This window comes from Penicillium malachiteum, assembly GCF_028827825.1.
Source record: "Penicillium malachiteum strain IBT 17515 chromosome Unknown utg000005l:1.0-9002435.0:326005.0-9005861.0, whole genome shotgun sequence".
NCBI lineage: Eukaryota > Fungi > Ascomycota > Eurotiomycetes > Eurotiales > Aspergillaceae > Penicillium > Penicillium malachiteum.
In genome coordinates this window covers 5,538,009-5,551,870 of record NW_026643099.1, presented here as the reverse complement: position 1 = coordinate 5,551,870, position 13,862 = coordinate 5,538,009, and the positions used below count along the sequence as shown (strand labels likewise).

At 47.9% G+C, this 13,862-nt stretch overlaps 5 protein-coding genes across 5 annotated transcripts; all 5 read right to left on the bottom strand.

Annotated features, from left to right (window-relative positions):
* Positions 1–535: 535 nt before the first annotated feature.
* N7483_012084 (RlpA-like double-psi beta-barrel domain-containing protein) lies at positions 536–1,351 on the bottom strand (the record flags this gene model as incomplete). Its single annotated transcript, XM_057095511.1, has 1 exon — positions 536–1,351. One exon carries the CDS (start codon positions 1,349–1,351, stop codon positions 536–538), a length of 816 nt encoding a protein of 271 aa, XP_056941482.1.
* A 2,874-nt stretch (positions 1,352–4,225) lies between these two features.
* Positions 4,226–7,021, bottom strand: N7483_012083 (ribonucleotide-diphosphate reductase subunit RNR1; the record flags this gene model as incomplete). Its single annotated transcript, XM_057095510.1, has 3 exons — positions 4,226–6,646; positions 6,721–6,878; positions 7,003–7,021. 3 exons carry the CDS (start codon positions 7,019–7,021, stop codon positions 4,226–4,228), a joined length of 2,598 nt encoding a protein of 865 aa, XP_056941481.1.
* Positions 7,022–9,010: 1,989 nt separating this feature from the next.
* N7483_012082 (putative GPI anchored cell wall protein) lies at positions 9,011–9,721 on the bottom strand (the record flags this gene model as incomplete). The annotated part of the gene is made up of 3 exons (XM_057095509.1): positions 9,011–9,360; positions 9,427–9,569; positions 9,630–9,721. 3 exons carry the CDS (start codon positions 9,719–9,721, stop codon positions 9,011–9,013), a joined length of 585 nt encoding a protein of 194 aa, XP_056941480.1.
* A 995-nt stretch (positions 9,722–10,716) lies between these two features.
* On the bottom strand, positions 10,717–11,574 carry N7483_012081 (kinase-related protein; the record flags this gene model as incomplete). Its single annotated transcript, XM_057095508.1, has 2 exons — positions 10,717–11,390; positions 11,535–11,574. The coding sequence occupies 2 exons, from the start codon at positions 11,572–11,574 to the stop codon at positions 10,717–10,719; spliced, it is 714 nt and encodes a 237-aa protein (XP_056941479.1).
* A 777-nt stretch (positions 11,575–12,351) lies between these two features.
* Positions 12,352–13,824, bottom strand: N7483_012080 (uncharacterized protein; the record flags this gene model as incomplete). Its single annotated transcript, XM_057095507.1, has 2 exons — positions 12,352–13,738; positions 13,814–13,824. The coding sequence occupies 2 exons, from the start codon at positions 13,822–13,824 to the stop codon at positions 12,352–12,354; spliced, it is 1,398 nt and encodes a 465-aa protein (XP_056941478.1).
* Between the last annotated feature and the right edge of the window lie 38 nt (positions 13,825–13,862).

Here is a 13,862-nt window from a genome sequence, read left to right as displayed (position 1 = left end):
CACCGACCCATTTTCTCATCCGTAGCTCGTTACATAAATATGATCATCATAGTATCATAACACTCCCACATACAAAGAATGTTTCAATCCACTAGAACAGGAACTAATGAACCAAGATCATCCCGGCAGCATTGCCAGCATGCAAACTGGAGTAGGAGGGCATTCATAAGTTCTTTTGGATAAGGGCGATCACTGGTAGTATTGTCACAAAGCTCCGAAGAGAAATCAAGTCTATCAACATAAAGGGGTGAAAAAAAAACGTGCAGCTCACTCGGAGCGCCTGGGTAAATTGGATTCATAAAAGAATGAATAGAAAGAAAATAATCAAAAAGGCTCAAACTGAAATCATAAAGAATAGAACAGATCGGAAACGAATGTCTTGATCTGTTCTACAAGGATTGCAGATGAGAATGAAAGAAAAATGAGAAGATCATCAAGACCATTGATAAAGATGTGCTTCGGGAAACAAAAACTACCAGATGTGAAAAGATCCGAACGCTTGCGATCCACGCAGCTGTGCGGAAGAGGGGGGTATCTAGTTGATGTACCACTTGGCACCATACAACCGACCAGCAGATATAGATTCGAAGGCTTCGAACAGAGCCTGCGAGAGATCAATGGAGCTGTCATCACAGCCCATGCACTTGTCCACCACAGTACCCTGCTTGGTGACGCCATTGTACTCAATAGTGACAGTCTTGCCACAGTCGTCATTGGTCATGATGCCGTGGGGGAGGGCCAGGACTAGCTCGGTCGCACCATCGTTGGTGGTGTCGCAGGCACTAGGAGCGCTCCAGGAGGTTGCAGTGTCGTAGTAAGTCATCTGACCAACACAAGGAGAGCCTGAATCGCAGGAGCCAGTGTAGCCATCGGAACTGGAGACGCTGACAGCGGTGGTGGGGGCGGCGGATGAAGTAGTGGGCTCAGCGGTGGTAGTAGGCTCGGTGCGCTCAACGGGCTGGGCGGATTCAGTGGTCTCAGCAACAGGAGCGGCAGAACTTGTGGTGGGCTGCTCAGTAGGCTCAGGAGCAGCAACAGGAGCCGGGGTGGAGGTGGTAGTAAGCGTAGAGCTGGTTGACTGAGGCTTATCGGTTTCTTCAGGCTGGGGCTGTGCTGCAGGGGTAGGTTCAACGGCAACTACAGCTTCAGCGGTGGTATGAGTCACTGGGACGAGAGTTGCAGTAGCGACAAACTGCTCAGGTTGCAGAGTAGTGGTGACATCGACGGTGGTCCAGACGACATCAGTAACAGTCTTCCAAACGATAACCTCACGCTTGTCGATAGGAGCGGCAAATCCAGCAGCAGAAAAGAGAGCGCCGGCGAGGGCGAGAGTCTTGATGATAGGAGACATTTCGATTTTTGAATTGCTCAGTTAGGAAGGAGTGTAGCTGAGAAGATCAAAGGGTAAAGAGGGATCGGTCACTGCACAGCAGGAGAGTAGAGAAGGAACGTGAAGAATTGAAAAGCGAGAAAGCAAAGGAATGGGCTTCTTGCGATTTGAGAGGGGAAAGAAAGAAAGAAAAAAGAAGAAAGGAGGGAGATGAAGGTGGTTTTAACAGTGTGAGATGTCTCTCTGTGTCTCTCCCAAGTGGTGAAATCCCTCGACCCACTTTACCCTTGTTCCCACATCTCTCTAAATGAACCCATGGATCTTACACAGCCATTTCTTCCGGCCTATTTTCAGAACATTTTAGATCATTTCAAGGCTCATTTCTTGTTTGCTCATACTACTCCATATGCTTTTTTTCTCCTATCGATTTCATATTCACGGGATGCCAGGTACCAGCATCGGAAAACTCGGGGATCAACCTGAACTCATGATTGGGGTAATTCAGTTTGCGCAATGCACTGGCGCAGGGGGTTCTGATGTGTGCCACCGTTTTTTTTCTTTCTCCTGACCCTAAACTCCTTTTAGTGAGAATGAACTGGGTCCCCGCGGCTGAAGGAACCGCTCTCATTACACCAATAGGGTCATTCTCCACTTCCAAAGACTCTTAAATCATGCCAAATCCGGCGATTCACGGTTTTTCCTTTTGCCCATCTGGATCTATGGCTCGCCAGAATGGAACGGGAAAAAGGAATTAAAAAAAAGACACAAACAACACAGAACTCAGACAGACCGCTGCCTTGCAAACAGTCGCCCAACAGTCCAGTGGTAACCCAAGAGACATGGACCCCTGACATGTCGGAGTTGCAGTATGGCGGGTCCCTGCACTGTCATTCAATTGGGTTGTGATGAGACAACGTCAGCGCTGAGTGAACTGAACATGCATCATGATGCCCTACTGTGTCGCATACTCAAGAATGTACACAACATAGGGGGGACTGGTGCACCATCAAGCGCGGGGGTTTTTATTTCTCCTCGTCCAACACAGTCCATCTGCCATGACTCGTACTCCGTACAAAAAAGTCTTCCATTTTTCTTTCTTTCTCCACGGGTAAAATATCCAGTGGATCTTCGAGAAAAAAGTGGCTTGAAGTGGCAATCCGCTTGAGTGCTGAAACTTTTAGGAATGTAATGCTGACAGGCACCCAATTTTGGTCCACTCTCACGGTCCAGGCACTCCCGAACACGAACACCCGTAATGAAAATCAATTCTTGTGCCCTATTCTGATTCCAAATGTCAGTGCAGTCTGTTGTGACCTCCGATATTGTCCCTGCTCTACTCCACAAGTCAGGCACAAAGCCGAGAATTAAAATCCCTGCTCCATTCCCTCTTTCCATCTCGTAAATGCCCGTGCCCAGGGCGTCCCACCACGCCAGGTTTCCCAGATCGGTGGCTTGAATGTGAAACCAGGGCGATCTTCATTAGGATTCTAGACCCAACTAGGTTTTTGACCTCATTGACCAATGGTTGATTGATTTTTGGGGGGGGGGGGCCCAATCGGTAGGAGGGGTCACATCCACTTCTTGAGAGAGGGTTTTTTTTGTCGCCTTGGCTTGTTTAGTCGCTTGGCCAGTCACCGTTGCTCCACTTCACCGATGATCACCCCAGAATAAGAGAAGGAGACCATGATCGTTAATGTGAGTTGATTATCACTGGAAATTAAACTGGTCTGGATGGAGAGGTTGGCTGCACTGCTTGTTCAGTCGGGCTATTGAATAACACTGCAAGGGATTAGGGGATGTGGTTCGCTAGTCCAAAGAGGGGAAGTGATGAAATTCAATATGACGAAGTAGGTGAGCCGCAGGCTTTGGTATATATAATTGAAGATCTGAGGATATCTGCATGGATCGGAATGTGAAATCTTAGGTACCCAGAAATGTGTGCCTCGTGGCTTGCGATCGCGGAGAACCTGTGTCTTTGTCAACAACATGAGTGCTTCAGCAACACACCCAAATAATATCCAATGATGAAAGTCACACTTCCAAACTTCCTGTCTTCCTGTGAGAAGATGTCAACATTGGTTCTTTGAATTGCGTAGTGAGATACGCAGGTGATCTCAATGAAAACAAATTAACAAGCCCTGGAGGGAAAAGCCTTCGCGTTGGGGACTGGCCAGCTCCATCGCGTTGTTGTATAAACATCAAACATCAACATCCCACTAGAGATAGCTGCGTCGGTATATCAATTAAGCGGAAGTTTTTCCACTCTTATAATGATTGCAACTGATTGAATATAATGAGAGGTTAGCTCCAAGGTTCCATCTGAGAAAAATTCAAGTGAGGGCAAGGTAAAGGACTGATATATTCACACTCACACAGACAGGTCAAGATTGATCGAATAGTACATAGTATTCACATTCCAAGGTTGTAGAAGAGAATATCGCAGTAGCATACCTAGTAATAAACGGATCCTCTTCCCATCAGAGTAAACAGACATCTGGAACCATTGAAGCACCAAGACCTTATGCACTTGTCTCAGTGCTGGCAATAAGACAGTCAAAATAACACTGGAACAGCCGGGGCATGTTTCACTCTCGAAAGACTATTTGAACCTCCAAGTCACAGACTACACTCTACAAAGAGGATGGAAATTGGAAAAACATACGTCATTGAACTAGCTGGCGTAGATAAAAAGTAAATCACAATCTTGAATTGCGCCATAAAACCCCCAAAGCAGAAAGAAATATCAAACCATCAGTCTCGTAATATGGGTACATGAATCACACCTAAAAGGTGTGCCGTTGAAAAACAAATTGGGTAAACTGGAAGCCAAAAAACAACCAAAGGGGGGGTTACAAAAAAAGAAAGGAACCATAGAAATCATTGAAAGGGAACTGTTTAGCCCTGGCACATCAGGCAGGCCTCCTTGTTCTCAATGCTACACTGCAACACGGCATCAGAGAAGATGTCACCAGTTCTGTCCTCAGCATCAGCAGTAGCCTCCTCACTCTTGGAGTCAACAGCGGCCTCGGAGGCTGGGGCAGCAATAAGGGGCTCAACAACAGTGCGGGGACTCTCTTGGATAGGAGCCTTAGACACAGCGGGGGTAGCAGCCTCAGACTCATTGGCACGGGGCACTGCAGAGTAAGAAGAGGAGGTAGTACCAACAGGGCGCTTCTTGTAGGAGGGGTTGGCACGGGCAACATTAGTGTCCTCAACCTTGAGAGCCTCCTGATCGACAGTGAACTGAATAGGAGCAGAAGCAGCCATGGTACGCAGGTAGTACATGCCGGTCTTGAGACCCATTTTCCAACCAGCAAAGTGCATGCTGGTGATCTTACCCATGGTAGGCTCCTTCATGTGGATGTTCAGAGACTGGGACTGGTCAATGAAGGCACCACGGTCAGCAGCCATCTGCAAGATGTTACGCTGGGAGATCTCCCAAACAGTCTTGTAGAGAGCCTTGATGTCGGCGGGGATGTTGGGGATGTTCTGAACGGAACCACCATCGGCAATGATACGGTTCTTCATGTTGTCGGACCACAGGCCAAGGTCGACAAGGTCCTTCAGGAGCCATGGGTTGACAACCTGGAACTCACCAGCCAGGACACGGCGGGAGTAGATGTTGGAGGTGTATGGCTCGAAGCACTCATTGAAACCCAGAATCTGGCTGGTACTAGCAGTAGGCATGGGAGCAACCAGCAGACTGTTGCGCACACCGGTCTCGGCAATCTTGGCCTTCAAGGAGGCCCAGTCCCAGAGGTCAGTAGGGGTGCGGTCCCACATGTCGTACTGCAGAATACCCTGGGAGACAGGAGAGCCCTCGTAGGTCTCGTAAGGACCAAGCTTGGCAGCCAGCTCGGAGGAGGCAGTCAAAGCACCGTGGTAGATGGTCTCGAAGATCTGGATGTTCAGCTGCTTGGCCTCAGGGGAGTCGAAGGGCAGACGCAGAGCAAGGAAAGCATCAGCCAGACCGTTGACACCCAGAGCAATGGGACGGTGACGGAAGTTGCTCTTCTTGGCCTCGGGAACGGGGTAGTAGTTGATGTCGATAATCTTGTTCAGGTTGCGAACCAGAACCTGGACGACCTCGTGCAGCTTGCCAAAGTCATACTCGCCACGAGCAGCGTCAACATAAGTGGGCAACGCGAGAGAGGCCAAGTTGCACACCGCAACCTCATCGGGGGCGCTGTACTCGACAATCTCAGTGCACAGGTTGGAGCTGCGGATGGTACCCAGGTTCTTCTGGTTGCTCTTCTTGTTGCAAGCATCCTTGTACAGCATGAAGGGGTTACCAGTCTCGGTCTGAGCCTCAAGAATGGCATACCACAGCTTCTGAGCCTTGATGGTGGTACGACCACGGCCCTCCTTCTCGTACTTCTCGTAGAGAGCATCAAACTCATCACCGTAAACATCAGCAAGACCGGGGGCCTCGTTAGGGCAGAACAGGGTCCATTCGCCGTTGGCCTCAACACGCTTCATGAACAGATCGGGGGTCCACAGGGCATAGAACAGGTCGCGAGCACGGACTTCCTCCTTACCGTGGTTCTTACGCAGATCCAGGAACTCAAAGACATCGGCGTGCCAGGGCTCCAGGTAGATAGCAAAGGCACCAGGACGCTTGTTACCACCTTGGTCGACGTAGCGAGCAGTGTTGTTGTACACACGCAGCATAGGAACGATACCGTTGGAGGAGCCGTTGGTACCGCCAATGTAGGAGTTGGTAGCACGAATGCGGTGGACGTTCAATCCGATACCACCAGCAGTCTTGGAGATCATGGCACAGGTCTTCAATGTATCGTAGATACCCTCAATGCTGTCCTCCTTGATATCAACCAAGAAGCAAGAAGCCAGCTGGGGAGAAGGAGTACCGGCGTTGAACAGAGTTGGGGAGGCGTGGGTAAAGTACTTCTGAGACATCAAGTGGTAGGTCTCGATGGCCTTCTCAATATCCTCACCGTGGATACCGACAGCGACACGCATCAACAGGTGCTGGGGACGCTCAGCAACCTTGCCATTGATACGGAGCAAGTATGAACGTTCGAGGGTCTTGAAGCCAAAGTAGTTGTAGTTAAAGTCACGGTCATAGACAATAGCTGAGTTGAGCTCATCGGCGTGCTTGTTGACAATCTCAAAAATGTGTTGAGAGATCATAGGGGCTGGCTTGTTGTTCTTAGGGTTGACATAGTGGTACAGGTCTTGGATGACCATGGAGAATTGTTTCTTGGTCTGCTTGTGTAGGTTGGAGACGGCGATACGAGCCGCCAGGATGGCGTAATCGGGGTGTGTCACGGTCATGTATGCGGCAGTCTCAGCGGCCTGGTGGGTGAGGGGAAAAAAAGGAGGGGTTAGCAAAATTCTTCAATTCAAGGGATGGCGGGGTGATGCAATACCAAGTTATCCAGCTCGATAGTATTCACACCCTGGTAGACACCAGAGATAACTTTTTGGGTGATGGCAGCAGCGTCAACGTGATCGGGGTCAAGGCCGTAACACAGTCGAGAAACACGAGCAGTGATCTTGTCAAACTGCACGCGTTCCTTACGTCCATCTGACAGATGTGAGTTAGCTGGTAGTCCTGAAGTTTGGTGGCAAGGGCAAGTTTGATTCATATCAATGTACAAACTGCCCCGCGAGTCACAACATCAGGGATTGCGGATTTTCACCACACTTACCTCTCTTGTAGACAAACATTTTTGTGGGAGTAGTGAAGATGGGGGAAAGAAAAGAAGAAGATTAGAGTAGAATGGGTATGAGGAGGTAAATGCAAGCAAAAGGAGGTATTAGGGAGGGGGAGGGTGAAGGTAGGGAGGGTATGGAGTAGAGGGGATAGGAAGGAAGAGAAGTTAGATCGGAGGGGCGAGGATATTTGATGTCGACCGGACAGACGCGTTTTTTCGCGCAGTCGTGTTTCCTCAGCAGCAGCTTCTGATTAGTGGGGCGTATTGGAAGAGGTTCGGATTGGTAAGCGTTCCAAACGTACACCGAATTTTAGACCGCAATTTGATGCACTTAATGGCTTATTATTCAACAATTATTCAGTTGCTAGTGGTATAGAGAATACTTGAGGTCTTCCGTTTTTTATTATCCTATAAATCTGTTTCTTTTTAATATTAATATGAATTATTTCCGACGCAATTGAGTTGACTAGAAAAGTTCAAGTACTTAGTGGCGCTTTATTGAGCCTCTAATCTGCTTGACCTCGTTCTCATGACCCCTGTCACCCCCCTTGTCTATAGTGTTCGAGCTGGGTGCATGATCTACAGCCTAGATACAATCAGATTGCACATATCTAAGCGACTCCAGCAAGGTGTATATGTCTATCATTGAAGTTCGAGTGCTCAAGTCTGTAACTTTCCATGTATGACTCTTACCAGTCTAATCCATTTAGGGAAACCAAATTATGGCTCGTGCATGTCACGTGCTTACGTGTCTGAGCTTCACGTTGAGTCCTTCCAAGGTTCACGTTGAGTCCGATGCTCGGAACTTGAAACTCGCATGGCACCGGTATTTCTTTAGCCGGATTCTAGCATTCCGGGGTCAGACAACGTCGCTGTCACTCGGACTACGAGCTACATTTATGACAAGTCCCCGCATTGGTGATCTTAAAGTTCAATTGATACACACCGCCAGTGCTTTGGCTATTAATATCGAAGCCACCAACCTTGGATCCCTTCATGTTTCTACATGGGAGCACTTATGATGAAAAAATAATTCAAGCTAGAATCCTCAGCTTGAATTATTTTATAGTACTCGACCTCGGGAGTGCTTTCCATGGCATACTCACTGAAGCTAAGTCAAGAATTCATACTACCATTCGAGAGAAGAAAGAAACAAGGAGAGGAAATAAGGCATCAGCGCAGCACGCGCATGCAAGGCTCGAGCTTGAACGCATGGGATTCAATACAATGAGAAAAAAAATGAAATGAATAAAAAAGTACATAGTAAACATCAAACGCTATATATTGATGGATGCGAACTTCAAGTCTGAGCCACTATGTTTGACCTACATATCAATGTACATCCATGTTATGACATTTGAAACCTTGGGACATTTTGAACTTGAAATTATCTGCATCTGTCCATAGTAGACGTCCACACTGGGCACTCAAGTGCTGGCAGGTGGTCACTGCCACTGGCATCTACTACTAGTAGCACTACCAGTTGACCTACTATGTTATAGCCTTGAAAGTTTTATTTACTACTAGGGCGCACATGTACAACTGCCCACGGATCCTTTGTGCCTCAGACTCGGATATCATATTATACATATGTATCATGATCTTCAAAGATATATGATATTCAAATAATGATGATAACTTGAAGCGCGTGTGGAGGATAAGCTCGGAGTACTCCTTACTGATTCAAACCGGGGCAGCCGGAACATTTATACGTAAACATTGGAACCGTTGCCAGCACCCAGCAATCAGTTCAATAAAAAAGACCAAGGAGCAATTTGAATTTCACTTTCTAAAATGTCAAGCAGTGCGAAACAGCATAGAAATCAAGAGCCAGTAAAGCATTCCAAACGTTCCATATTCTCGTTTACGCAAGCGGTAAAGATGAGAACAGATCAACCCCAACAGATCCAAGCCAGGTTATTAAACAAGAAGAGAAGGATCGAGAATTCGAAAAGATAAAACCATCCGCAGAGAGGAATCAAGCTGTATCTCAATTATGAGATTACAGAAGGGCAGCCGCAGCAAAGAACAGCGCAGCAGCGAAAGTAGTACCCGAGAGCTGTTGACCAGTAATAGCACCAGCGAAAGAGGGCGAAGGCGAGGCCTCACCGGTACCAGAGCTAGAGCTGGATGCTGAGCCAGAGCCGCCAGACGTGGTACCAGAGGGAGAACCAGAGGCAGCACCAGAGGCGGAACCAGACGTGGAAGTGGCAGAAGAAGCACAGCCAGATTTAGTGTGGCAGCTAGAGCCGGTACCGCCAGTTGCCTGCGAGCCAGAGGTAGAGGCGGCGGTGACGAAGCCAGATGCGGTTTCAGTAGCGCTGCTAGTGGTGTTGGAGGACTCCGCTTCAGCTGATTTATGTTAGCTCAATTTCTTATACCTAGATCTAGCTATGGTGATGTTTCTGAGACCCTTACCAACAGTGAATCCGTAGCTCTTGCAGTTGTTGCTGAAGAACTTCAGGGCAGTATCCGCATTGTCGCCACACTTGCTCTCAATGGTGGACTGGATTGTCTTGGAGCCGCAGATGGAAGAAAGATCATCAGGGTTGCTCGTGTCGCTAGAAATTTATGGTCAGTATCATCGGTGTCAATGGCTCACACTAATGGTTCGCACTCACCCAACAACCGACAAAACACAAGCGGGGGTGGAGGCGGAGGCGATATTGGCGAGGGCCACAAAGGCCAGGGCGAGAGCGGATTTGAACAGCATTATGAAATGAAATGGGTCAAGGATCTCAAATAGTTGGATGTGTGGGTGGTAGTAAGCGAGAGTTGATTGAGCTGAAGATCGCGCAGCGAATCTGTGTAGTAAGGACCGTGGGTGGAAAGAGTGACGAAGTGGGCAAATGAGCGGGAAATAGAAGACGAAGAGTGACGAAGGAGAGATCGGATCTCGAAGTGGACAGGGTGGGAATCAGGGTCTAAGGAGAACTGCAGTTTCGTCGTACCAAACACGGCAGTTGATTGACGGTCCCTGATGGTATTGTTATGTAAAGGTCCCTGAATAAGAGTAACATAGATGTAGATCTTGGCAATCATCTCATATTAAAAGTACATTTTAGTTACTGTATGACTGATACTAGTGTCTTATTGTTCCCCACGACTCAAGCCCCGCTATGCCTATAGTAGTCTAGCGTCAGGGACCCTTTTTGACTTGTTCTAAATGGTTGTTGATAATGGAGTTCAATTCATAAGGGATTCTTGAGATTGACTGTTATACTATACTCCTTTGATCTGATAATCTTTATGATATGCGCTTTCTTGTTCCCTTTTATGTATATCGCAATTTTGGAAAAAATTAACAATTGAGGTACCACAGAGTCGTGTCGTAATGTCTCACCCTCCGATCCCAGAAGGGGAATAGCTAACAATATGAATACACGGAAATTGGATCATCTATTTTTGCTGATGTTCTCATATGTACATCATACAGGGAAATAAAAGACATGACATATGGAATCGAGCTACGACCAATCATATTTGAATTAAGCTACCTATACAATGTACCATCATATTATCAGCGATACTAAACATCAACTATCACCTGGGCAATTGATAGTTTTACATAATGGAACCTTGGAATAAAGGCCATGCGAAACTTATGCAATTATTCATCAACTCATTTCTATGGAACTTCGAATCTACAGGCTCTAGTCTCACGCCAAACACAATGCTAACCTGTCCATAAAACCACCTTAATAACGACTATGACTTCTCCCACGTCGGATCATAGATACTCGAAACAATCTCCAGAACCGGTAATCTATAATTGACAATTTCCTCACCATTAACCAAATCATTCTCTCTCACCCTCTTATCCGCCTCAACCTCATCACTCGCAATCCCCGCCAAAACATGTCTCTTAATCAACCTCGACCTCGCAATCTCAAAATCCACATCCACAAACCACAATTCATCCATCAGCCCCGCGGCTAAATTCCACGGCTCCTTATTAAGACTCAAATAATTGCCCTCGAAAAAAATTACCCGACACGTCGCCGGAATAGCAATATCGTCATCCACCGGATCCTTAACCGCATGATCGAAACTAGGCGCGTATACAGCAGTTGATTTCGTCGAAACGGGTTCCCGCAGTGCTTGCACTAATGCTAGGAACTTTTCTCCATCGAAAGTGAATGCGGCGCCGCGGCGCGCGAATGCATGTGCGGGGTCTGGCATCGCGGAGAGTTGGGCGCGGGTTAAATGGTAGCCGTCCATTGGAATTGCGGCAGCGATTGGAGGGGAGGAGGGGTTTTTGGAGGCATAGATTTTGTTCAGTTGAGTGGTCATTGTATTGGCTAAGGCTGTTTTGCCGGAGCCTGGGATACCGCTGACGGCAATCATTAAGCGGGTGTCATCTGGGGTGGAGCAGAATTTGTCTAGAAAAGGGAGTTAGTATATAAGCATAGCAGGAGCATAAATTAGATTAGATTGGTGAGGAATGCGAGGGGGACATTGATTTATGGGTTTGACCGGCAATCGAGTAATAGGGGTTGATGTTTGGTATGATAATGCTCACTTACCCCATGTCTTCTTGACCAGGTGCTCCACCTGGGGATTCATCGTATGATAAGATTTGTACTGAGTATGTGCTTGAAAGAAATTTCAATCTTTCTGGTTGAATAGGCTCGTATGCGTTCGGAGGACTGCTCGGCGCAATCTCCAGATGAGTTCGTGTCGCGTGCTAGTGGTAAAGCCCCGAAAAAGCGGTGGTTGATAATATTTCTCGGCAGAAGAATGGCAATGTTCAATGCAAATCGGAGTTCGAAGTAGGGCAAAGAGCAGATGTGTACGTATGGGGCTGGAGTTAAGTCGTCGAAAATGTTCCCAGACTCCGCGATAACGGCGGGGCTATGACTGATTCCGGTGGGGACTGCTGTGCTCCGAGGTCTGACTTCATACGTCACAAACTATTGGTCCGCCGTTGAACCCCAAGGCACGCGACATTTTCCCCTTAATGATAACTTATCAGTCGGTATTGAGGTAAAAAAAGGACTTATGATCATGTATAGTAAATAGGATTTACTTAGATACTTTACTAGTGGTTTTTTTTTAAAGTGCTGAGAATGACATCATGCAATTAACTGCGGCTGCGAGTTTTGATTGGATAAAGAAATGGCCACGATTCAGGGACATTATCAGATGCATATGCGAATGCGAATGCATATGAAGGGGGTATGCGCATACATGACTCGATGAACCCCTGGCAAATGGGGAATTATTGCTGCAACCTGTGCAGACTGATCCGAAAGTCAGAAAAAAAACAATAGAACCAAGAAAAATACATGATCAGAGTAAACAATAAAAGAACAAAGACGCCCGAAGAAACCACTGGGGCACTCAGAAACCCTCTATCACGCCATAGACAAAATTGAACCGTGTAACAAAATGAAATCGCCGAGAGATGAATTGCCCCAAGAAAAGAAAAATGTCAACCAGGAGAACGCCGGAATCATAAAATATTTGTGGCATGCATTGTGTTGGAAAGAGACACGCTATTTCACTGATCGAAAGTGTGGTCATTGTCATTGTTTTGAGGGTTTGCGCCAGTGCTGAGACCACGGCCCATGTTGTGAGACAGACCCGCCCTGCCCACCAATCTTCGGGAATTTCTTCTCGACGGGCAAGTCGATCCAGAATGGCCTGCATTTGCTGGAGATGGGTATCGCTTGAGGAATCGGAAAATGACAAGGAAATGGTGGGAATAGGTGGATGGTTGCTTATGGTAGAGTGGAGTCCGCGTGAACGGGGAAGATGAGGAAACCCGGAGGATCCGATCAGACGGTGAATAACAGGACCATCCTCATCGTCTGAGCTCAGATCACAGGGATGGAGATGATCGTATGGGTCTAACGCCAATTGAACAGGAGGCAACGTTAAAGATGAGGTGGCGGATGGTCGGGAAGTGCCATTGCGGGGTGTATCGGTTGGAGGAGCAGCAATCAAAGAGGCAAATGAGGTATCGGTAGATGGCAAGTTGACATCGGGGGTTATGGTAGAACGCATCGGCTCCCATGTATCAGTCTCACGATCTCCATCTGGACTCATACTGCGTTGGCGATCACCAAGACCATCCATTCCAGACTCGCGAGCGAGTCTGTTGGGTATCCAGCCAGGGCGATAGTCTCGATGTGTGAAAGAAGGTGGATCAGATGAAGGGTTCGGATCTCTGTTATGGATGCGGAGACGGGGGAGACGAGGAATCGTAATAGGACGAGTAGATTCGGCTGATGGATGGGAGGGAGCAGAGGTATGATACGCAACCGCCGGAGCAAAGTTCGGTGTAAGAGAAGGACTTGCAAAACGCGCGCCAGGTCGAGAGTCGAGGTGGGGGTCGCGGCGGCTAAGCAGATCAGCCAGAGCCTCCTCTCGACCTGTTCTAGGGCGGCGAATTGAATGATCTCCTTGACGGGGTGGAGGATGTGGAGGATTACGACCGAGCGCATCACGTCTACTTGAGTCCAGATCTAAGCCGTCTTCACTAATGCCCAAGTTCAGCACAGGAGAGCGCACCCCCATTTGGGGTTCACCCACACCGCGCACGCCACGCTGGATTTCATCAAGAATCTGAGATTGGAATGAGGATAGAAGGCCGGGACCACGCGTCCGAGCCTGGCGTGAGGGACGTCGGGGTACGGCATGACGTCGAATCGCGGAGCGTGCGGCGGCTGTTGCATCTTTCTCAACCGACTTGAGAGCATCTACTTCCGACGGCTCGCGCCACAGCCTTGTAATCACGTCAGTTAGAATGGCGATGATGGCGCAAAAGAAAAAAGAATGAGTCGCAAATATATAAACTTACGGGATACCCATTTTTGAATGTAAAAGAACTGAATAAACTGAATAAACGA